We start from the raw sequence: 21,899 nt of genomic DNA, 5'->3' as shown, positions 1-21,899 counted from the left end.
TCCAAACCTCAGAGTTACAAAGGAAATGTCTATTTATTGATATTCCATCAATACATAAGGAGCAAAGGAGCTGCATTAAGATTGAACAAGCTGAAAGTACAAAACAAGGCTTCGTTCGGCCTTCACACACTCTGAAGTACTGTTGAGTTTCACTCAAAGATGAGGATATCCAATGCATAATGAGGTCTTATTACAATATCAATACATTAGTGCTAAGTGACTGAGAATATGGACCCTTAACACTTAGAACTTCAATTTGAAGCAATGAATTCATCGATCTGTGCACAATGATAAACTCCAGGTAAACTCAGGATTGGTAAAGACATTAAAACAATATTTACATTTGGAACAAAAATCGTAGGTGTGAATTTGCATGAATCAATAATTCTAATTTTGCAGAAGTAAGAACATGTGTTAAAGCTGCAAACATACTAAATACTTTCAAGTTTTGTAATGAAAAAAATGAATTCTGTAGACGGTTACAGACAAGAAACGAGGGGATGAAAGAACATTCACTCATGCCTTTCTATGCTTCCTCTCTTCAACAACAACTTCCTAAGGAGCAACGCAGGTGAGAAGTGAAAATATTTATGTTAATGCTGCGATCATCTGGTAATCAGATGAACAATAGGATCAGTGTGACACAGCAGCAGTTAGCTAGGATCCGCCCACCGCATCAGATGCTTCCTCACAGAGGTGTCTCCCCGGGACAAGGACCGGTTTGTCTCGCTCGCAAAAAAAGATTAACTGGAACACGAAAAGGAGATGGAGACTAATCTGTCCCGACGCGGTTTCTGCAGCGCGTCACACAAACTGTTTCTTCTGGGCTTGTGAGGCCAGATCTTTGGCTTTCTCCTTCGCCGCCAGCGCCGTCTCCCTTGCCCGCTCCGTCGCCGTTTCTGCCAAGGTTCTCGATGGCGTTTCGCCTGCAAGAGCAACATGTTGTTAATACTGGATGAATTTGGCGAGGTGTGAATATGAAACTGGCATCAGTGGACCGAGGACAAAGACACAACATTTCAGAATAACCACAGAATTTGATTTTGTCTCAGCTGATTCCTTGAGTTAGTAATTGAGTCATAACCACACTGAGCCTTCAGACTGAGTGTACACACAGTTGTAGGAGTCACACAAGCTTCATCACATGTGTACCTTGCATTTTGGCCAGCACGTATTCAAACCCTTTCATGGTCTTTGTCACGCTGGTCTTGAACCTTGCGAGGCCAAACTCCTGAAAAGTACAGAAAAAGGGTCGAGGTCAGAGAAAGGAAGACGCCATGACAACAACATCATTACATAACACACGACAAGAGTGTTATAAATGATCCAGGAGTGCCTGGCAGGACAGTGAGGACGCTCAGCTGTTGTCTTTGCCTGTTGGATTAAGTTACCAATGGAAGTGTTGGAGCCCGGCGAGCCTCCGTTTACAGAGCCAACACCACCACTGAGCTTCAGGAGGCCCTTTGCTCCACTAACCTGAACAGCTCTTGTGAGGCCAAAGACATTGGAGGAGATCCAAGCTTCTCGTTTGATCTCAGTCCAGCCGCCATTCTCTGGGTTGATGTGGTACTGGCAGCGCTCCTCCACAGACTGAGGAGAAGGAAAACAGAGTAACATGAAGCCAAGTTGTAAGAACGTGCGGCGAAGTGTTTACGGAAGAGGAAGTAGGGGTACCATCAGGCGCGCATGGCTGATGTTCCATGTTAGTGTGGTCATGGTTCTGCTCTGGGGGTCCACGATGGAATCCTCGATGATGTAAGCCTTGCTGGCCATCTGCTTGGGAAGGTAGCGCTCCATCCAGCGAGGCCCTCGGCTGGTTTTGGTCAACAGACGTCTGGAAACGAGGCAGTTTGCAGGAGTGACCTCCCGGAAAATTATGTCCTCAGTCAGGACATGGTTACTGGAGAGAGATGGGAATGACACAAGAGGAGACGTCAGCTAGAATCTACATCACACAACTGGGTGAGGTAAGAGAAACACCACAGGTATGATGATGATGTCAGCATGTCAGAATACACTCCCCTCCTCTTCCTCACCTATATGGGTTGGGATACCTCTCCCAGAACGCCACACACACTTGGTCCCAGGAACTTTTCAGCAAACCTGCACAGCAGAAATACTTCACCATTGTTCCCTCTGTTTACTCTCGACAGACCCTGAGGGACAGAAAGGCACTTTGTTCAACTTATGCAACAACAGTTTGACGACATCACCGCACATATGGAACATTTTACAATAACTTTAGAGAATTTATGTTTTGGAATAAGCACCTATGACATGTAGTTATGTCACGAGTCTTGAGTTAAGATTGTGTCCTGATCATATTTCAGCATATTTAAGTATTTTGGAGCACGTTTACACTCCTCAGCTTTTCTTCAGTGACAGGACTCGATCAGGACAGAAGCAACACACACACACATTCAGGTGTAAAAGCATTAAGAAGGCAAAAATGTGATCAGGTGACAAATGAGATCAGTCAGTTGGATACAGGTTAATACGGATGTGCCCTTAAACGCACCATACTCATGTCAAACCCGTGCTTATGTAAGTCAGGAAAACGGGAAATTAGGTTTCTGACGACAACAAGACCGTTGATGAATGATTATAAGAAACATTAACGTGCTTATTAAGTCAAAGCTCTCTCTCTCTCTCTCACACACACACACACACACGCACGCACGCGCGCGCGCGCACACACGCACACGCACACACACTTTATAATCTCAACCCAGATATTTCCGTTAACCTCACCGCTACATAAAACACAGGCCGGATGATGTGAATGCTTTAATCCTCGTATATCCCCAGTAACATGGCGCGTTGTGAGCGGAGAAGCTTCGAGCAGTTTAACTCGACGACATTCGCAACATCAGCGAGTCAAACTTTCTCTCCTGTCACGTCCGCACTCAGCCCCGTTAGCATTAGCTTCACTTAGCACGGAGCCAAGCAATGAATGGCTCGAGATTCTGACGCAAGAAATCTCACTAAGCGACAATTTAGTGTTGAAATGTGAACGTTGGCGGCTGATTTACCTGAATCGAGACGCGGCTCAAAGGACGAATACGAGCATTTTCTTCAGCCCCTTGGTGAATTTAGCCGAACAGGAACTCACGGACTACATATCATGTGCGAGCATGACCCCGGAGCAGAGAGAAGGTCACACACGTGCGTCATATCCGGTATCTACCAAAATAAAATGTCCACTCTTGATGAGGTTTTTTTAGCAATGTCAAACATCTGGACATTCTGCTGTAAAAATGCTTTTTAGAAGTAATTTGCTTTTATATAAACCAATACTCTTTAATCAGTAGAATATGTCGTACAATTGAATATATATTATTTATATAATTTGAAACATTTCCTTCAATCAGAACAAAATTGTTGTTTATTGTCATAAACTCAATTAAGTTTAGAAAGCCATTCTTGAATATCCAACCATTAATAACACATCGTTTACTAATTATTCAATGTTTCCTACATTTATGTATGGTTTAGTTCTATGTATATGTATTTATGTATTTAATGTTTGTGATCTGATTTCTTGTTTTCTGAACCTCCAATATAGTAATTTTGTAGTTATCATTTCTGAACAATAGAGGGCAGCAGACGATCGTACAAAGCTCATCTGTAGCGTCGCATTGATTCTTGGTCGGGTTGTAAGGTTCGTCTGTCAAACACAATTTGTTATTTTGCTAAACGAACAACGAAATAAGAAAAAAGAGGCAATTACACCCGCACCCCAGGGAGAACCACACACAGTTATTACATTTAATAAATAATGGTATCTTGAGGCCAAAATCATTTTCCAACTGTGTGTGTTATTAATAGATTCTCAGCAGGATCGCCTATGCTTTGGGAAAAAATCTGAGATATACTGAAGTCATTCTCCAGCAAAATCTTCAAGGTCTAATGTGTATCTGCTGATCCGTTTCGGTTCTGAATGAAGCTTAAACCTTCTATTTTCATTAACAGTCAATAAAGGAGCAGATAATTACGTATTTCTTTCTCTAGGCATGAAATCAGTAACATACGTGTCAAAGACCAGAAGCAATGAAATCCCAAGGTTTCTCTGCAATGGAATGCATCATTCTGTATAGAACATGTTTATCTCTTTATTATGCATTATTCTGGTCCAGGTGCCATTTGTTTCTGTGTTGAATTGCAAACTAAAAGGTATGGGACTGTAATATTCCTCACTTTGTGAATTATTAAACCAAGGTTCCTGTATTTGGCACTGACGATCAAATGAAGTCTGAGGAGGTGAACATGTGCTGATAGTAGGACATGCATGCCAAGAAGCCCTGTATGCTCATCTGCATACGTTCATAGGTGGGCAGCCTAATATTCATATGAACACCAACAAGGACACGGACTGAGTAAAACCAACATAGAGCTGCATGCTGGGATTTGTACCAACTGTGTTCCAAATTGCTTCTGAGTCCTGCCTGCATTTTGTGACAGAGGCACTGGGGGCTCTTTGCTCCCACTTCAACACAATTCAACTGATTTCAGCTCCATTCTACGAGTCCTACTGCTTCAGGTAATCATCGACAACTGGTGAACACGGTGCTCTGCTCGGTTACATAGAACACCAGTCTTTCCTTGGTACCCAGCACAATGATGAAGATTACTAGAACGTTGTAATCAGGCCAAAGAAGCAGAATTTAGATGAAGTGAAATTTATCCAATTCTTTTGAACATCCAGCAGGCAGGAAAACAAAAAGGTAACTTGTTCTTACAGTCACGATTATCAACATCTTTCCCTTCAGGGAGTATAAACACATTTATAGCCTCAGACATGCCACTTATGCACCGAAGTGCTGGATCACTTATGCATCATCATTACATAAAAACAAGAGGTCTCCATTTACAGAAAACACATTATACATTTAGTTACTTAACACCCTAGTAAACATCCAAAACACATTTGAATAAATCTGACAAATGTATAATTGCAACAGGACCATTCACAAAGGAAAGAGAAGCCTTACATAAAGCATTTTGCATGCAAAGCTTTTAGCCCTCTTCAAATACTCAAGATCAGACCTTTCAAGTCAAAAGGCTGCTTTAGAACAACAACAAGCACCACAGACCAAGTGGTGTGTGTAATGTGTTCAGTTCTGCTCTATGGGCTTGTATTTGAAACATTCATCTTATACAGCAGTAGGAGGGTGTCCGCCATTACGCCCGTTCAAAGTGAGACCCCTGAGGGACCTGGTCCTGAACGAGCCCTCGGGATGGAACGACTCTGGCTTATCCTCGCAACGGAAGACCATGAGGAAGCCGTTCCTGTAGTTTTTATTCATCCACCCGTACAGCAGGGGGTTGGCAAAAGTGGAACACATGGCCACAATGTGGAACACTGTATAGATCAATTTGTACTCCTTCAGCCTGAGCACCAGGTCCAGGTCACTCGCCAGCTGAAACACATGGAATGGCAACCAGCAGCTAGCAAACACCACCACCACCAGGGCCAACATCTTGGTGGTCTTTTTGCGGCGGTTGATGCTGTCGTTGCGGTTGCACGGGCTGACGTGATTCTTCAGCTTGACCCAGATGCATATGTAGGCGTAGCTGATGACGGCTAAAGGGATGATGTACTGCAGGAGCAGCATGGACAGGCTGTAGATGACTCCGCCTCTGCTGGTCCCGTGCGGCCACTGCTCAGAGCAAACAGCGATCCGCAGGTTGATGGATGGTATCTCTTCTTGGCGATACTCTCTGAAGATGGCCAGTGGTGCCGCCAGGACCGCCGACAGAGTCCAGGTGACGGCCATGATGAGGAAGCTGGAGCGCCACGTGAGCCGCTGGCCCAGGTGGAACACTATGCAGCGGTACCTCTCCAGGGCGATCACAGTCAGGGTCAGGATGGAAACGTGAACGCTCAGAACCTGGGCAAACGGCACCATGTGGCACAGAACCGCCCCAAACTTCCACTCATCCAGCAGAGTGTAGATCAGAGTGAAGGGCAAGCAGAGAGTGTCCACAAGCAGGTCAGCCAGGGCCAGGTTGGCGATGAAGAAGTTGGTTACCGTTCGCATGTTCTTGTAGCGGATGATCATGTAGACCACCAAAGAGTTCCCCAACAGGCCGAGGAGGATGATGATGGAGTAGGCTGTGATGAGGGTGATCTGGACCGCGATGTGCTTGGTGATGTCGGTGTGGAAGCCAGGCTGGTGGAAACCAACGCTGTCATTAACCAGAATCCCAAGGTTCCACTGGGAAACTTGTGATTCATGAGCCTCGGCTTCTCCTGTGCTGTTGTACGGAGCTGTGGGACTCATTTTGTGTGGAGATGCCAGTTCTCTTCTGCGTCAACACCTGGAGAAGAAAAAAGACAAAGAATCATATTTCGACACAATAAGAAGGAAAAATACAATTTCAAAGGCAGTCTGCAGGAGAACATACTACAATTTCAGGTGTTTATTTAGTGAAAATCACAATTTCTCCATCTCCTTTCACTGCATGATGTCCACAATCATTCAGTAAAGCACAATGTGTGCGTGTGTGTGTGTGTGTGTGTGCGTCTATTCCCACCGCAGCAAATGTGCTCAATGAAAACATAACATTGACTTTTTATGATCACTTTTTTTCATTTTTGGGATGCTTTGTCTCCTCAACAAAGACTGAAGTTCAGGAGCTTTGATAAAATCCCCAATTTTAATGAATACGGACAAAAAGGAAATGACTCGCTCCAATTTCAATGATTCTATTTGCATCACGTCAAAAAGGTGAACCTGCTTTGTAAAGGTCACGCTGTAATTAAAGAAGCCTCGTGTTTACATGCAGGTGTAATGAAGAAACATCCACTGATTACATCATAATTACCGGAACAATCATCAAAGATTAGGTTGAGGAAGTGGAATGTTCTGAAACGCTGACAGATTGAAAGAAGCAAATCAGCTCTCTTATACTCTTCAGATCATCTTCAGTTCATCCTAACGCTTGCAGCCGTTTGCTCCGAGCCTGCACACAATCCACCACTTATGCAGCGTTTTCATGCCACATGAACACAACAAGCACCATTAAGATAAACATTGGATGAAGCAATGTGTTCCATTTGAGTCAGCTGATTCAAAGCTAGAGTGAGAAATTAGAGTGGGACCGTTTTCACACGCAGCATCTATCTCACTATGTACATTATGTTACTGGTCACTCTATTTTATGGCAGGAAGAGCAATATTGGTCTATATGTTGCACACACTCACACTCCCCTCAGTCCCTCATGTCCATGTTCTCTTACTGAATACAGAACAGACTAATGATCTTGGCCTGATTGTTGAATAACTACAGTGCATCTGCATATAAATGAATTAATATTGTATTTACTTACCAAGCTAATGATTGTTGATCATTGTGTGTGTGTGTGTGTGTGTATGTGTGTGTGTGTTTGTGTGTGTGTGTGTGTGTGTGTATGTGTGTGTGTGTGTGTGTGTGTGTGTGTGTGTGTGTTTATATAATGCAAAAACCTAAGCGGCTGTGGTTGCTGTTGCGGTCGTGCAGTCGTTTCATATCATTGACACGATCAAATTCATATCCAATATCAGAAACTGGAGTAATAGCTTTGTTATTGGTGTTATATTGGCATTTTTGCATAAAACAAACAAACAACATGACAAATTTAAGCAGCGATGGGTTTGGCAATTATTGATGATGGTGGCGGGGAGGGTGGCTGTCTGTGTCTGTGTGTGTGTGTGTGTGTGTGTGTGTGTGTCTGTGTGTCTGTGTGTCTGTGTGAGAGAGAGAGATTAAGTGAGAGAGAGATTGAGAGAGAGTCCCTATACACTAAGCAGGTGTACACACTCCAGAAACAAAACATTCCATTCCATGCAGCAGCCCCTCCTCCTTTCCTCAACATTTACCACATCTGATCCTCTCTGCAGCTGTACACTTCACAGGTACGGACTGTCAGAGGGCCTGAGGGGGGGAGCATAGGGACCCATCAGGGACTTAACCAGATACAATGTTCAGGATAAACACTGGACTGAATCAAGGGACCGACCGGTGTAATTGTGGTTCTGACAACTCCAGTGAAGCAAACATCATGTCCAGACTCCTGTATCCTCTCTGACAGCAGGAGCCCACAGAGGGGGATTTGATCCGACAGGCTACAGGCGACATCTGTACCCAGTGACATCAACGAGACTCATTTGCCATGCATTTGTGCTCAGAGACGCCAGCTTTGTTTCACTGACAAATGATATCACCGCACACCTGCTGGAGGCGTAAAGCAACTAATACAGAATGATGATGAGATAGATTTTCCCGGATCAAATAGATAATGATGATGCGTTCGTGCGTAATTCGTCGCCCGTTAGTTGAACTTGCTGAATGGTGCGTAATGTGCGTAAGTGAGCTCTCCAAAACCTCTTCAGCCGACACGACAGGTGCAAACCAACCAGTCTGCCTCCAACAAAACAGTGCGCAGTAACAGGAAATGTGAAGATTTGTTCCATCTGCTTTTGATATAAAAGAAAAACGCGCTCTCATATCCAAATTACGCACGCAGAGTTCCTGTAACAGCGCCGCCGCACCGAAGCAGAATAAAGCAGAATTCTGCGTCTCGGTGACTCAATTTTGACACCAAACAACAACTCTCACAAAGCTTCACAGACACGTTCGTTGTCCACGCATTCCACGCACTCACCTTTCGTCCCTTTATCTCCTTTTGGCAAACAGGTCTTCACTCGACACTGGCGTGGAACAAGTGGGGTGAAACGCTGAAGCTCCTCCCAAACTGTGGCGTCCAGCGCGCATCTTCTGGCCAGACTGTGCGTCCCTGCTGCAGGTCTACAGGAGTGTGTGTGTATGTGTGATAGAGAGTGTGTGTGAGGGGCGCAGCGGAGGCGATCACCGGGGAAATGCACGCATGCAGATTTAAACATCACATTCTAAAGTTGGATCATATTTCTAGCTCCACTTTATTCCGTTTTTACACTTTTATTTATTTTCTTTTATATATTTGTTTCTATTTTCCTAAACCTGCTGACTGTCTCTTCCTTATTCAATGAACTTTGGAACATCTGGCAATGTGGCAACATTTTATACGAGGCCTCTTTGTCCACAAGAAACTTATCTAATTTCTTACAGCTCTATAAAGGAATTAAGTGTGATGTGACGTCATTTTATATTGTTATGTGGCAACACTTGCAGTCAAACGCACAACACTGCAATCGGATTCCACTGGATGCTTGGAATAATGTAAATAAGAACTCAAATCTCTTACAGGTTGGTTTGGCTCTTTAACATCGACTTGAGTTTCTTCTCAGACTGATCTCAGTTGTGCTGGGGTTGTGATTGATGAGTTCATATTGCAGTTAGCCTGGAGCTTTCACTTCCTAAGCTTAGAGAAGATTGTAAAAAGAAAGAGAGATATCTTGAGGGATGGTTGTACAGGCTGGTGGGTTCTATAGTGGACAGAGCAGCTTTCATCAGCATTCTGATGACTGGATAATATCCTGAACGCGATTGAAAACACATTTAATTCAAACTGATGTTACTGTGATGCAACAATGAAGCAATGATCACAGCGGTTGCACGCAATGCCGCCCTCAAACCTTCAGGATTTAATGTATTCAGACCTTTATAATGTCAGCTGGTGCGCAGAAATGTACAGTTGCTGTATCAGAAATCAGCAATGACCTTGTAAATGCCCCGTCACGATCAACATTCGCTTTCCAAATAATCTGCAGCATAATAGAGGACGGCGTGACGTCTGCTTCAACCTTGTACGTCGTTCAAACTTCCAGAGTACCAATGTCATAGAAAATGATATGATATCCTTGAATCCTTCTGGTGGATCTCATTTGATGGTGCAATAATTGGCTGATGGATTGACTCAGCAGCACAGATTACCCTTATTGATTAGGGCAGGCCCGGCCTCCCACTTCTATTTATTCATTCAATTATGGGCTCCATCCTTTGGCCAACATGTGTGCACAAACCACTGTGCAGCCTAGGTTGACAGTTGCTGCCACGTTATCAACATTGGATTCCTCTCCTTGGACACAAAACTTGCTTATTCCTGACAGGTGTGATGTGTGGTGGTTGTACTTCCTGTTCTCCTGGCACCACTTCAGTAAAAGCACTTGTTTTAAGGTCGGTGTCAGAGCATTCATCAGTCTGCTCATTCTGTAAATGTACCTGATTAATGAGCTCTGGAGTGCACTCCATATGATCCAAGATCCTGTGTTTATGGTCCACTGCTCTCCCCGTGATGGGTGTTTCACTTTAGCCCATGTGGGAGCGCCGAACATCACAGTCGGCACAGTCCTGGTGTTTAAAAGCCACAGAACTCTCCATGCATAAGGGGGCTGTCGCACACGCCGTCGCTTCCTGGCACATTTTCTCTCTCTATTATCTGCGTGCATTGTGGAAAGCGTGTGCGAATGGGAGAGATGAGGAGGGGAAGGAGGAGGAGGAGGAGGGGGCTCTAGCTGTTGTAGACTACAGGACCTTCTACAACTGACAATGCACCTTGCTAAATCCTTTGGGAAATTATATTATTGATTTTCTGAGGTGTGTAGATTGAAATGCATGCACTGTGTTGTGTCACGGTCCCTCAGGCATGGAGTGCTAACCCTAACTCTCTGACTCACTTTCTGAGGGTGCGGACAAGGAGGAAGATCACACGTTAAGAGTTACATATTAAATCCAACCGTAACACAAAAGTGATTCAATTAAACTAAAGGAGGCAGATAGACTGGTGACCGATCCATGGTGAACTCTGCCTCTGGCCCAGTGACCCCTGGGAAAGACTCCAGCACCCCCACGGCCCAGAGAAGATAAGTGGGTATAGAAAATGGATGGAAGGATGGATGGAAGCAGAATACTAAAATGGAACCAAAGTGAATGAAAGTAAATGGGCGGCCAGGAGAGAGAGAACGATAGACCGATGAGAGAACTCATCGGTCTATCAGACCAGATGGATCTCGTCTCCCATTAGACGCCACAGGAGAACCAATAAGCTTTGCACACAGACATATAAACACTCAAGGCCACATATAGAAAAGGTACAAAACGAAGGAGAGAACAACAACATTGATGAAGAGTAGAGAGCAGTAAGTGATTCGTACCTCGTACAGTTGTCGGCATCCCGGAGATGTAGACTCCCACCGATCTTTCATCCTATAGGATAAAGGTTACTGCTAAGAATTCCCAAGAGGCATCAAAGCACCGAAGCAGCATAATGGAGTCGGTGAACCCATCATGTCAGGGTCTGTGCGGGTCAAGCATGCAGGCCTGTACCGTTCTCTCCCTGTATGTGACACATGCAATCATCTACTTTTTGAAAATATAGGATGACTCACGGGAGCGTATCACCTTTATCCTTCGTCTCTACAGACCCGTGACTCTGCTTTATGCATCACAGAGTTCAATCAATATGTGTTTGTATAGTAATGAACCTTCTTTCAAAGTCACTTAGATCTGTCTTTTACCTCCACACACTCCTGAAACGACAGTGTCCTGAAACGACACACTCCTGCCAAGAAAGGCGCGACAGTACAGGAGCAAGTGTCTGTGTGCGCATGGGGTCGTCTGTGCTGCTTCAGGTGTCAGGTCATCTGTTATTATGAGCCCACGCCACCTTAAACGCACCATCAAAGCAGCCTGTTCCTGGGCTTGTTTGCATGTTTCCTGAGCCAGAGGAGCTTGTTAATTTTATTACTGTAACAGACATGGAGAGCATCTGAAAACCTAGATCAGGTGCAGGCCAGCGTCCCGTAACCACCTGGCAACAAGTCTTATTTGTGTCACATTACTTTTATGAAGGTTAAATCTCTCCTCTTCTGTGTCTTTGCACATGCCACAGAGGACTTTAAGTGTATAATTGTGTTTATCAACTCGTTTGCATCACTTTTATTTTTAATTTGATAGCCATCTGCATGTTTGGCACACACTATTAAACCTGACATTGACACACAGAGACACTTAAGAGATAACATAGGACGTGAAAAAGGCTTCGTCACAGCTAGAAACGACACGAAGCCTGACAAATGTTTTAAAAAAAAAAGACTAAATGAAGCTTTTGTTCCTATTAGTTCTACTATTTATCTGTCTGGGCCGCGTGGAGTGTTGCGTAACACAAGGGCCAGCTTGTGAACATTGAACAACGACGCATGCGCAGTCCAATGTACCCTGAATGTTCCCGAGCTGAAGCGCCGAGTGAGTGAGCGCCGATCAGGGCACACTTGGAGAAAGTCGGAAGTGTCGCTGTTTAAACAAAGATCTCTGCGACGACAGGCAACGTAAGTTCACTCAAAGTGTTCGACAAACCGTCAAACGTAGTCAGCGCTTCTCGGTTTGTCACGTAAGCGGCGCTTTATGCGACTTAAACGGGTTGTTGTTGTTGTTTTTGTAGCTGCAAAATGCTAGCATAGGGCTCGGTTCAGGGTCAAATCCGAGGTGGGAAATGAAACCAAATGTCACCGATAACACTGAAAAATCGCAAGCGTCTTAATACTTCTCCCGTGATAAACCACCTGACTCCTTCCCCCCCTGTTAAACCTCACAAACTGCTACACTCGGGAGTAGCTGTGTTATGCTATGCTACTGTCAAACACTGAGAAAATTGACGAGTTAAAAGTTCAGGCGCGTTATCAGGGAAGACGGGTACGTGAACGCAACACCGTCCAGGTTTAGACAATAAGTAACTTAGTGTTTTAACGACGAGCAGCAGCAGCGAGCTTGGGACTGTCAGATATCTGTCATGTCTATCTTTAGAAAGGGAATTTGCCTCTGCCTGTCTTCACTCTCCACACTTTCACTTCCACAGAATTGGAAGTGGTCAGTTCCCCCTTCGCCATGGCCACCGCCGTCACGGCCACCGCCCCAGCCGCCAACATGCTGCCCACCAAAGGCAGCCTGAGGGATGACCTGACCTGCGCCATATGCTGCGACCTTTTCCGCGACCCCGTCATGTTGACCTGCATGCACCACTTCTGCAAGCCCTGCATCTCCAGGTACTGGCGGGGCATTCAGGGGCCCGTCACTTGCCCGCAGTGCCGCAAAACCTTCAACTCCAAAGTGTTTCAGACCAACTACCTGGTGGCAGCCATGGTGGAGAAAGTCAGGGCCAGCACGTCGGACACACACATTAAGAACCTGGAGGTGAGCTCTCTTATCTCCCCTTTTGCATTGTCAACACGGATCCAACTGGAGTGTTTTAAGTGTTTGTCCATGTTGTACAAATACTCCTATGAGCTAAAGTGTCTGATAAATAGAAACGATTAGCTCTTGTTCTGAGTTATACAGTATAAAGGGAACACAATGTATTTTTTTAAAGTTTTGAGTGGAGCCCTGTGTCTCATTGTGTCTAAACATACCTCACTGCCATGACGGAGCAAAAGTTTGCTCACCACTCCTTTTTAAATTGCTTTGCGTGAAAGCAGATATGACTCACTGATGGCTAGCGCTCATATAAAACACGTTCTTCTCCTTTCTCTCTCTCTTCTTGTTGTTGTTCTCTAACAGAAGCAAAGGAAAGACACAATGGAGAGCCATCGCCTGAGGAAGGAAGACTTTATCAACGTTATTCGCGCAGATAAAGAGAAGATCGATACCATAAAGGTAAAGTCCCCTCAGTGATGGCAGCACTTAGCAGATAAGAATGTACATATTCCTCTTAATGGCTGTTTGCAGTGTTTTGTGTGCATATTTTGCGATGTTTGCTCGTGTGGTAGGGCTCAGTTTGCGTAAAAACATAATGTTCTTGCTCCGGAGTGGATAGATATCTTTCACGCTCCGAGTTGTTAATGTCAAAACATTGTTCGGAATGCCACGAATACAATAAGACGCCAAGACCAGGAAGTAGTGACGTGTCGTTTGTGTTTGGCTTACAGCTGCCAGTGGACTTTGCATTTAAATTGAGTCTTTATTCACAAATCAGACCAGCCAGACCACATACACACATATATGACAGATAGGATCTCGTCGTTTGTGTGTGTGTGTGTGTGTGTGTGTACGTTGAAACCCTACAGCTCTGGCACATTTATGATCCTGTAGCTGTAAATAGATCCCTGCCTCCTGGGACAAGGATGTTGCGTTTAAAACTTAGATTATACTGTGATTAAGGCAATAAGCTGTCACAAGCTTCTGTTCTGTATCCGTCTCCTCTCTGGAGACGGGAACTTTGCCGTAAGTGTATTTGCTGACTGACCAGTGATAAATGCGCGGATAGATCCAACACGTCTGTAATGTCCCACTTCCTGCGCCTTCCTATACATCCTGTTCATCCTCTCCTCTCCGGATCTCCAGAGGGTCGCCACAGATCTGGAGGCTCGCGTCCGGGGGGAATTCCGAGCGCTCCAGCAGGTGCTGCAGGACGAGGAGACGTACGTGCTGGAGCAGCTGAGGCGGGAGCAGGAAGAGAAGTCGGAGCAGGTCCAGCGCCACCTGGAGGCCAGCACCGACGCCCTGAGGCAGGTGGAGGAGAACATGAGCGTCCTGGAGCAGTACAGCACCGCCACCGAATACTCCGCTCTGGCTGGGGTGAGTCATAGAATTCATATGCATCAGTCTGAGTCATTATCATATATATTCAAATGTCAAGATGTTTTTAAATAGAAAGCCTCATATTTGACATGTTGTCATCTCTTTCTATTTCCCGTCTCTGTAGCTCCCACAGCTCAGGTAAGCGCTCACTTTGCTGTTACGCTTCACTGATTTTGCCGTTTTCCGCGCCCGTTTGATTACAAATCTATGTTAATATCCTGGCTGACGTCCGTACGGAGAATAATGAAATGAAATGTGTGTGTTTGTCTTTTCCGCAGCCCGTGTGTCCAGGTGGATTCAGGGCCGGAGATCAACATCAACGCGTTCAGCAGCAAATACATGGCCCCCTTACAGTACATCACATGGAGGAAGATGTTCAAGTCCCTGAAGCCCGGTGGGTTTCTCTCAGATAAGCTCCTGTTATGAGACAAAAGGCTTCAGCTGCTTGTAATTACAGAACTAATTACTGAAGCATCATGGGTAGAGGGAGGAATTTCCACAGGTAGGTTGACATTTCCCATTTCTGATTTTTTTGATTGTTAATCAATTGTTTTTCTCTAAAGGTCTCTCTCCATTAACCTTCGATGCCGACACGGCGCACCCGAGCATCTACGTCTCCAGGGACAAAACCATGGTGGTGGAATGCAACGGCGTCATTTCCCACGATTGCCACAACAAGCGCTTCCTCCAGTGCGTCAACATCCTGTCCACGCAGGGCTTCCAGTCCGGCCGCCACTACTGGGAGGTGGCGGTGGGCTCCAAACCCAAGTGGGACCTGGGCGTGGCGTCGGAGCTGGTGGACCGAGCCGCCCGGATCAAACTGAGCCCCGCCACCGGCTACTGGACGCTGCGGCTGCGCAACGGCAACGAGTACTCTGCCGGCACGCAGCCCTGGACCCGTCTGCTGCTGGGCCCGTCCCCGCACACCATCGGGGTTTACCTGGACTGCGAGGAGAGGAGGGTGTCCTTCTACAACGCCGACGACATGAACCTGCTGTACTCCTTCAGCAACGGGCCCAGGAGCAAGGTGTTCCCCTTCTTCAGCCCGTGCATCAGCGAGAGCACCCAGAGGGGCCAACCCATGCAGCTCCTCCACCACCCGCCCGAGGCTCTGACGGCCTAACACGTCCGCCATGACGTCATCACGCCATCACTGAAAGCTTTTCACTACATCAAAGCTGCACCTTTTTCAATCGACCAAAGATTTTTATCACTTTTAAACCTGTATCTCTTGTTTCTTTGTGTTAATCTACGAGGAATATGTGTGGATGTTGCCAAGTATGTATTTCCACATTTTGTATTGGATGTAAACATTAGAGGCCTTCAAATGTTCTCTCATATACGATCTACTGCACTGCTCGATTCAGTGTTGTCACTTTTTTATTGATTCATGTGATTTTAAATCTGTCATCTGCACACATTGGTGCTGTTGAAGACCAAAGCTTCACGCTGATCAACCTATTATCTTTGGTAGTTGTAGATAATTGAGCTTTGAAATGACAGACAGGATGATGTCGTCTCTTTCATGCAGAGTGGCCCTTACTCACCTGTAAGATTGTGTTGGGTTTTGTTATTAAAATGAGGAAAAATTGCACTCCTGAGTTTAATCAGCATGGAAATGAGCGGCGTTCTGCCATCAGAGTTTATATTCAGCACACGGTTTGATCTGTCTGTAAATTCCAAATGTCTCCTCTGCTTCTTTCTCCATTTCAATTTCTTTTTAAATGTAGTTTTGAGTCAAGAACACCTTTTAGCACTTTTTTCATTTGTTTAGCTGACTTATGCTGTAAACAATTCCTTGATTTAGTATGTTTGTGTAAACGTGGATGAGTTCATGTATGAAGTCTGTGCCGGGGGTTAGCGTGTGTGCGTGTGTGTCAGAGATCAGCTAAATGATCGTTTCCTGATAAAGCACATTGTTATTTCTGCTGGTGCAAATAATAAAAGATCACTTTTGCTTTCTTAAGTAAACATTCAGTCTGATTCTTTTCTGCAGCTGTGACACACCGCTCATACGTGACCTTACTTGAAATAATGGAGGATGTTATTAAGCATCATCAAAGCCCAACACGCTGATGTTTACGTTGCGTTTGATGGGAATCCAAAAGTGTTGAGGCAGAGCAGCGGCGGGGGGTCGACACCCCTGCACCTGGACTGGAACTTGTGAACGCGATGAGCCGTCTCTGACACTTAAACTGCGAGGGTAGGCGGACCCTGGGTTATCTTCACAAACACACAAGAGCGCTAACGTCCTGTTTCCTTCTCCCAGGTGAAAGGTCAGATAAACAGCATGACAGTGGGGATGCCTCCCGGCTGCTTGACGGGCCTCAGGGGCCTGCTAAGCAGGATACTCCTGCCTCTTCTGCTGATTGGAAAGTGGCACAATGAACAGAGTGGAACGCAGTGGGACCCGAGCGTTCCTGACCCACTTACCACTCACCGGCCGCTCGCTCCGACCTCTAGATGCAGACTGAAGTCGATTAAATCTCGTGAACTGAGAGATTCAGGAGAGCCATCAAGCTATATTGTTGGGACTAAACCCAAAGTTGTTTGAAAGTTACCAGGTGGGGAGATTTAGAGTGAAAAATGTCTGAAGTTTGCCTTTTGTTGATCAAGTTATGAATCCAAAGTATCTGAAGTCACACACACTGATATCTCCAATGATCTTTATATGTAAAAATAAATGGACAAGATTTGCTGAGAGTAGAGACACTTGGGAGAATCATCTGTTAATTTAATTTAACAAAAGAAAATCTGCTAATGTTTTCACAAATAAATGATAATAGATCTATTTAGATGATTGTATATTTGTGATAGTTAGAGAAGTTTGAGTCCCTGTGGCTCAACACAAACGAGGAAAGATGAGATGGGAATAATAAACATGCACAAATTACGCTTCAGGGTTTGAGATGTTTTCCCTTCAGTGGTGTTCCACTCTGTGCATGAGCTTTCCTGGTTAATTAGTAGTTTCATAACTTAAATGCTTGCACGTTGCCGTATGTGAGACTCTGCCGTAACCATGTAACCATAGCGAACTTGACCTTTATCCGTTAAGATCAAAACAAAGCAGAAACCTCAGCAAAGTAGGCCTCAGAGAGGTCAGAGAGGTCAAAGTGTCCTGGCAGAGTGCAGGCCTGTGTTCGGGCCTGTGGGCAGGAGGCTCAGTGTGTGAGCGGGCCGCATGCTCGCTCCATATCCTTCCTTTGATAGTAGCTGTAGAGCCCTAATGTGTTTCCTGAGCTGACACGGGCCGGATGGAGTGCTGGCACTTCAAGGACAGGTCCTTGAATCCTCAGCTCTCCCTCAGGACTCTGCAGAATTATAGAGTCAAAGCTTTTATCTGACGCAGCAGGGACCATCAGGCCGTCCTGCCTCATGCCCATTGTCTGTTATCACTGCTGTCTCAATGCTTGCGTGTTAAAGTTTATTATTATATTGGCTTCTCAAAATGTTTTCATATATTTCTGAGATTATCTGTTTTATATTCATAATGAGGTTTGGTAACTCCCTGGACGGAGCTTTGATAGACCATCAGCACAAATTACTGTGTTTATTTTCCAATGGAGCCAAAGGCTTCGCAGGGCCGCAACCAGGGGGGACATTTTAATTACAACCATTCAATCACAACATTGTGTTTGGGGGTCACGGAGGTGGAGTGCCGTAAGGGATCCGGGGGAACGCATGCCCACAATAACACACGATGATCCTTGGACTGGTTGTGACTCCACACTCTGGTGGGGTGAACTTCTCCTCCTCTGCCTCTGCTCCCTTCTTCTAAATCAATTACAATAATAACATAATCTCATCCATCTTTTCGACAGCTACTGACGAGAACATGTTTGATGACTTCACTCGGGTCTGATGGAAGCAGCGGGCGATGGAGTGCTGTCTGGAGTCAAACAGCCTTATTATTGACATAATGGATTCCCAGCTAAAGCCATGAGGGGTTATTGATTCTGCTGCACCCTCATTTTGCTGTCTAGAACAGACTGTATAGGTTTGAGTGGACATGCTGGCTGTCAGATTCGTATGGCTGTGTAAGAGGTTTGGCTTGACCTCGAAGGCAAAGCCAGGGTTAATAAGTTCTTCACATTGACGTGACATGACACACCTGTAAGTGTGTGTGTGTGTGTCTGTGTGAGTGCAAAATCACTCAAATGTGCAGACCTATAGGTTTTTTTTAACCAACATTGACTTTCTATCAGCACTGAGGAGGTTTCCACTGGAGTCTGTGTGTGGTTTGATTTTGCTCAGTTTTGCTCAATGGAAGGTCAAACCTGGGAGTCTACAATATGTTTGTGCTGATCGAGATCCAGGGGTTGGATCCAAGAATCTTGTGAAATTATTTGGTACCGTTGAGAGATAGTGTGCAGCGATCAGCACTGTTCCCTCTCTGCACAGGAAGGTCCTTGGATTGAAGCCCCATGCTGGCCTTGGTGTGTCATTTCCTAACCCCCTCCCCCCCAAAACTACCTAGCACCAGGCTGCGGATCCAGATCGGAATCTGATCCAAGGTGTAGGCTCGGAAAAATACTGGATAAATTCTGTGTGGGTCTCGTTCTTCTTTGTGGGGTTCGTATGTTTCTAATATCCCAGTGTGAGGAATAAAACAGGAGTAAGGGCGGTACGCCGAGGACAAGTCAATGCCGATCGTCCTCTTGGTGCATGACCCTCATTCACACTCTTGAGGGCTCCCTTAAGAGAGAGAGTGTGTGGGCGAACGAGCTTAGCCGCACTCAAACAAGGCGAGGAGATCTTACTCTTCACCTGAGGCATCATTACACCAGGCCCCATCTGACCTTTCAACAGATTAATAAGTCCCCCAGGCTCTGTATTTGTTCAGGATGATATGTACTTGAGAGTGTAAAATGTTTCTGCTCCTTTTTTACGACCAACGTTTGACCAAAACAAATAAAACGGCGGTGATGTTATTGTATGAGGAGGGGGTGTAAAATAATACTAGATGAGAATGGATAACCTGCTGGGTTGGTGTGTGTGTGTGTGTGTGTGTGTGTGTGTGTGTGTGTGTGTGTGTGTGTGTGTGTGTGTGTTGGTGTTGGTGTTGGTCTCCAGTGGTGTCAGAGGGGGATTCCTGCAGTGGATTTGGTATAAGTAAGAGAATGTAGCAGTCCTGTTGTTAGCAGGCAACCTGGAAAAAGGCATGACATTAAAATCAATAAAAAACAATTAATGTGTTATTCAAGGACCATTGACTTTAATGTAGAGATGAAGACTTGGAGGAAAAAAAATAATTTTAAAATATGCAAATGATTGTCCCTCTATCAAGCAGATCATAACTTTAAACTCTTTAAACTTTGGTAACTCTATAGTGGCCTCTGCTTGGGTCATGTATAGTTGATGTGCGCAAAGGATGAATTATATTGGCTCTTCCAGGAAGGAAATTTGTCATGGATGTGAGGGCACACACACACCCACACACCCACCCACACACACCCACCCACACACACTTTGGTTTGCTATGTGTGTGTGTCTGTGTGTGTGTCTGTGTCTGTGTGTGTGCGTGTCTGTGTGTGCTCGCGCGCTCCCCAGTCACGAGCAGAGGAAAGGGAAATCATTGTAAATCCCATTCAGCCTCATGCATCCTTTCCTCTGGTTTCTCCTCCGCAGCATTCGTCCTCCGCCCGCGGCCACCTGAGTTTCCTTCCCCATCTGAGGACGCTGCTGCCCCGCTCGGCGTCTCAGTCCGCACCGGTGTGTCTCTCTCTGTAACTTCCAGCCAGTAACGAGCTGTAAGCTTATGAACATCCTCGCTGGACTGTGCACCGGACCGGAGCTCTGGAGATGAAGACAGACTTTACGCTTTTCTGCCGGGCTTGGATTGGATTTGCGTGCGCATCAGGTGAGACAGAAACTAAGAAAGTTTGGAGCGCAGAAAGTTTTATGAATTACAAAACGAGCCAACTCAGCCTCCTGCCGTTACTCGGTAAATGACCGGGTTGAGTAAATGAAACAGGCGCAGATTTGATTTATTTATAACGCGGTGACTTGATGATAGTTTTGCTTTCTTTTAATGAATTGTTTGTTTTATCAATCAGGGGATTTTCACTTCAAAGTGTCAAACAAAAGCATCAGCTGTCTTTGTCTCCTCACAGCTTTGCTCTGAGTGAAGTTTTATTGGATTAACGGCGCGTAAATGTGTTTGTTTGGCTTTGATAAGAGAGAGAGAGACATCTGATCTCTTCAAACTTAAGCTCCTTTGCTTATCGCAGCATGGGGCCGAATTACTGAAGAGGATCTCAGAGGGAATCTTCAGAGTGCGCAGAGGGGCGCCAGGGGCAGGCATGCTGTGTGTGTGCGCGTGTGTGTGCGTGCGTGCGTGTGTATGTTAATTGATGATGCTGATCCCTGAATCTATGGAGGAAAACAAATATTCTGACAGTACCTTCCAAAGTGTGTGTGTTAAGTTACATTTGAGAGATGAGCTGGACTGGTATGAGTTGTGTGTGAGTGTGTGTGTGTGTGTGTGTGTGTGTGTGTGAGAGAGAGAGAGGGTGAGTGGTGATGGTGGGGTACAAATCTTGTCATGTAGTCTTTATCTTCCCTTCTATTGCAAATATGTGTCATTGGACTTGTTTCAAGTTTCCAGTGAATGGGCTTTCCCTTATATGTCTCTGAATGTAAGAGAAACAACATAAAAAGCAGATTTATGTTGACATTTCTTTAGTGAAAGATAAAATTCTTGGTCTGGATGTTAGGCAGCGGCCATCTGATGCACATTTGTTTCCATGTGAAGCGCTGCTCACACAAAGGGCCCTGTGACTGACTGGGCTGTCTGGGTTCAGGCTCAGCTCGTCTGCATTGTGGCCCTGTGACTAAATGTGTAGGTTGGTGCGGTTCATCACAGCTGTGCATGAAGAACAGGGCGTCTGTGAGGGGCAGCTGCCATGTGTTTGCCCCAATCATAACTCCATAACTCCATAACTCCATAACTCCAGTGTGGACGTCTCATTAATCTGACTGGAGAGACTGGAGATGTCAGCGGGAGGAGCGACGGTGCCACAGAATTCTTTCCTACTTTGCATTGACTTTCCCTTAAACTTCTTCCTCTCTTAGCATTGAAGGAGGAATTCATAACGAGCTACAAATCTCTCCTCTTTTTCTCAGCTCGTTTTGCCTAATTGTGTTATTTTAAGGTCTCAGCCGTCATCTGAACTCTGCTGTTATGACAACACAGCTTCATTAAAGTACACCTAAAGGTTTGCGGGTCTCTCTCATTGAACCACCAACGGGCACCTTGGTAACGATTCACTCTGACATTTCAAATATAAACCCGACGGGCTTGTTAGCACCAAAAAATGTATTTCAGCTCATTCAGGATCATTAATTGGTTTTCTTAACCTCTGACTGTTCTTCCTCGTGACCTCGGCTAAAAACACAACAGTCCT

General features: G+C 45.4%; 4 protein-coding genes across 4 annotated transcripts in view; 2 read left to right on the top strand and 2 right to left on the bottom strand.

Annotated features, from left to right (window-relative positions):
• Window positions 1-14: 14 nt before the first annotated feature.
• prelid1a (PRELI domain containing 1a) lies at window positions 15-3,168 on the bottom strand. Its single transcript, XM_076162858.1, has 6 exons — window positions 3,033-3,168; window positions 2,037-2,156; window positions 1,675-1,900; window positions 1,477-1,590; window positions 1,153-1,231; window positions 15-926 (listed from the first exon to the last, which is right to left on the bottom strand). The coding sequence occupies exons 2-6, from the start codon at window positions 2,126-2,128 to the stop codon at window positions 805-807; spliced, it is 633 nt and encodes a 210-aa protein (XP_076018973.1). The 5' UTR covers window positions 2,129-2,156; window positions 3,033-3,168; the 3' UTR covers window positions 15-804.
• Window positions 3,169-4,026: 858 nt separating this feature from the next.
• Window positions 4,027-8,730, bottom strand: npy7r (neuropeptide Y receptor Y7). Its single transcript, XM_076162857.1, has 2 exons — window positions 8,648-8,730; window positions 4,027-6,321 (listed from the first exon to the last, which is right to left on the bottom strand). Exon 2 carries the CDS (start codon window positions 6,282-6,284, stop codon window positions 5,154-5,156), a length of 1,131 nt encoding a protein of 376 aa, XP_076018972.1. The 5' UTR covers window positions 6,285-6,321; window positions 8,648-8,730; the 3' UTR covers window positions 4,027-5,153.
• A 3,413-nt stretch (window positions 8,731-12,143) lies between these two features.
• trim105 (tripartite motif containing 105) lies at window positions 12,144-16,464 on the top strand. Its single transcript, XM_076162840.1, has 7 exons — window positions 12,144-12,248; window positions 12,776-13,110; window positions 13,474-13,569; window positions 14,257-14,490; window positions 14,618-14,631; window positions 14,772-14,887; window positions 15,057-16,464. Exons 2-7 carry the CDS (start codon window positions 12,805-12,807, stop codon window positions 15,614-15,616), a joined length of 1,326 nt encoding a protein of 441 aa, XP_076018955.1. The 5' UTR covers window positions 12,144-12,248; window positions 12,776-12,804; the 3' UTR covers window positions 15,617-16,464.
• A 3,574-nt stretch (window positions 16,465-20,038) lies between these two features.
• The window catches only part of flt4 (fms related receptor tyrosine kinase 4), a 33,485-nt gene continuing 31,624 nt past the window's right edge, over window positions 20,039-21,899 (top strand). Inside the window, exon 1 of the mRNA XM_076162831.1 lies at window positions 20,039-20,353. Coding sequence (XP_076018946.1) covers window positions 20,296-20,353 — 58 coding nt within the window. The 5' untranslated portion in view covers window positions 20,039-20,295. The remainder of the gene's footprint in view (window positions 20,354-21,899) is intronic.

Source organism: Genypterus blacodes, unplaced genomic scaffold (genome assembly GCF_046128005.1).
Source record: "Genypterus blacodes isolate CSIRO-AG114 ecotype Tasmania unplaced genomic scaffold, CSIRO-AGI_Gbla_v1 ptg000128l_1, whole genome shotgun sequence".
Lineage (NCBI taxonomy): Eukaryota > Metazoa > Chordata > Actinopteri > Ophidiiformes > Ophidiidae > Genypterus > Genypterus blacodes.
This window is presented reverse-complemented; position numbering and strand designations above follow the sequence as displayed.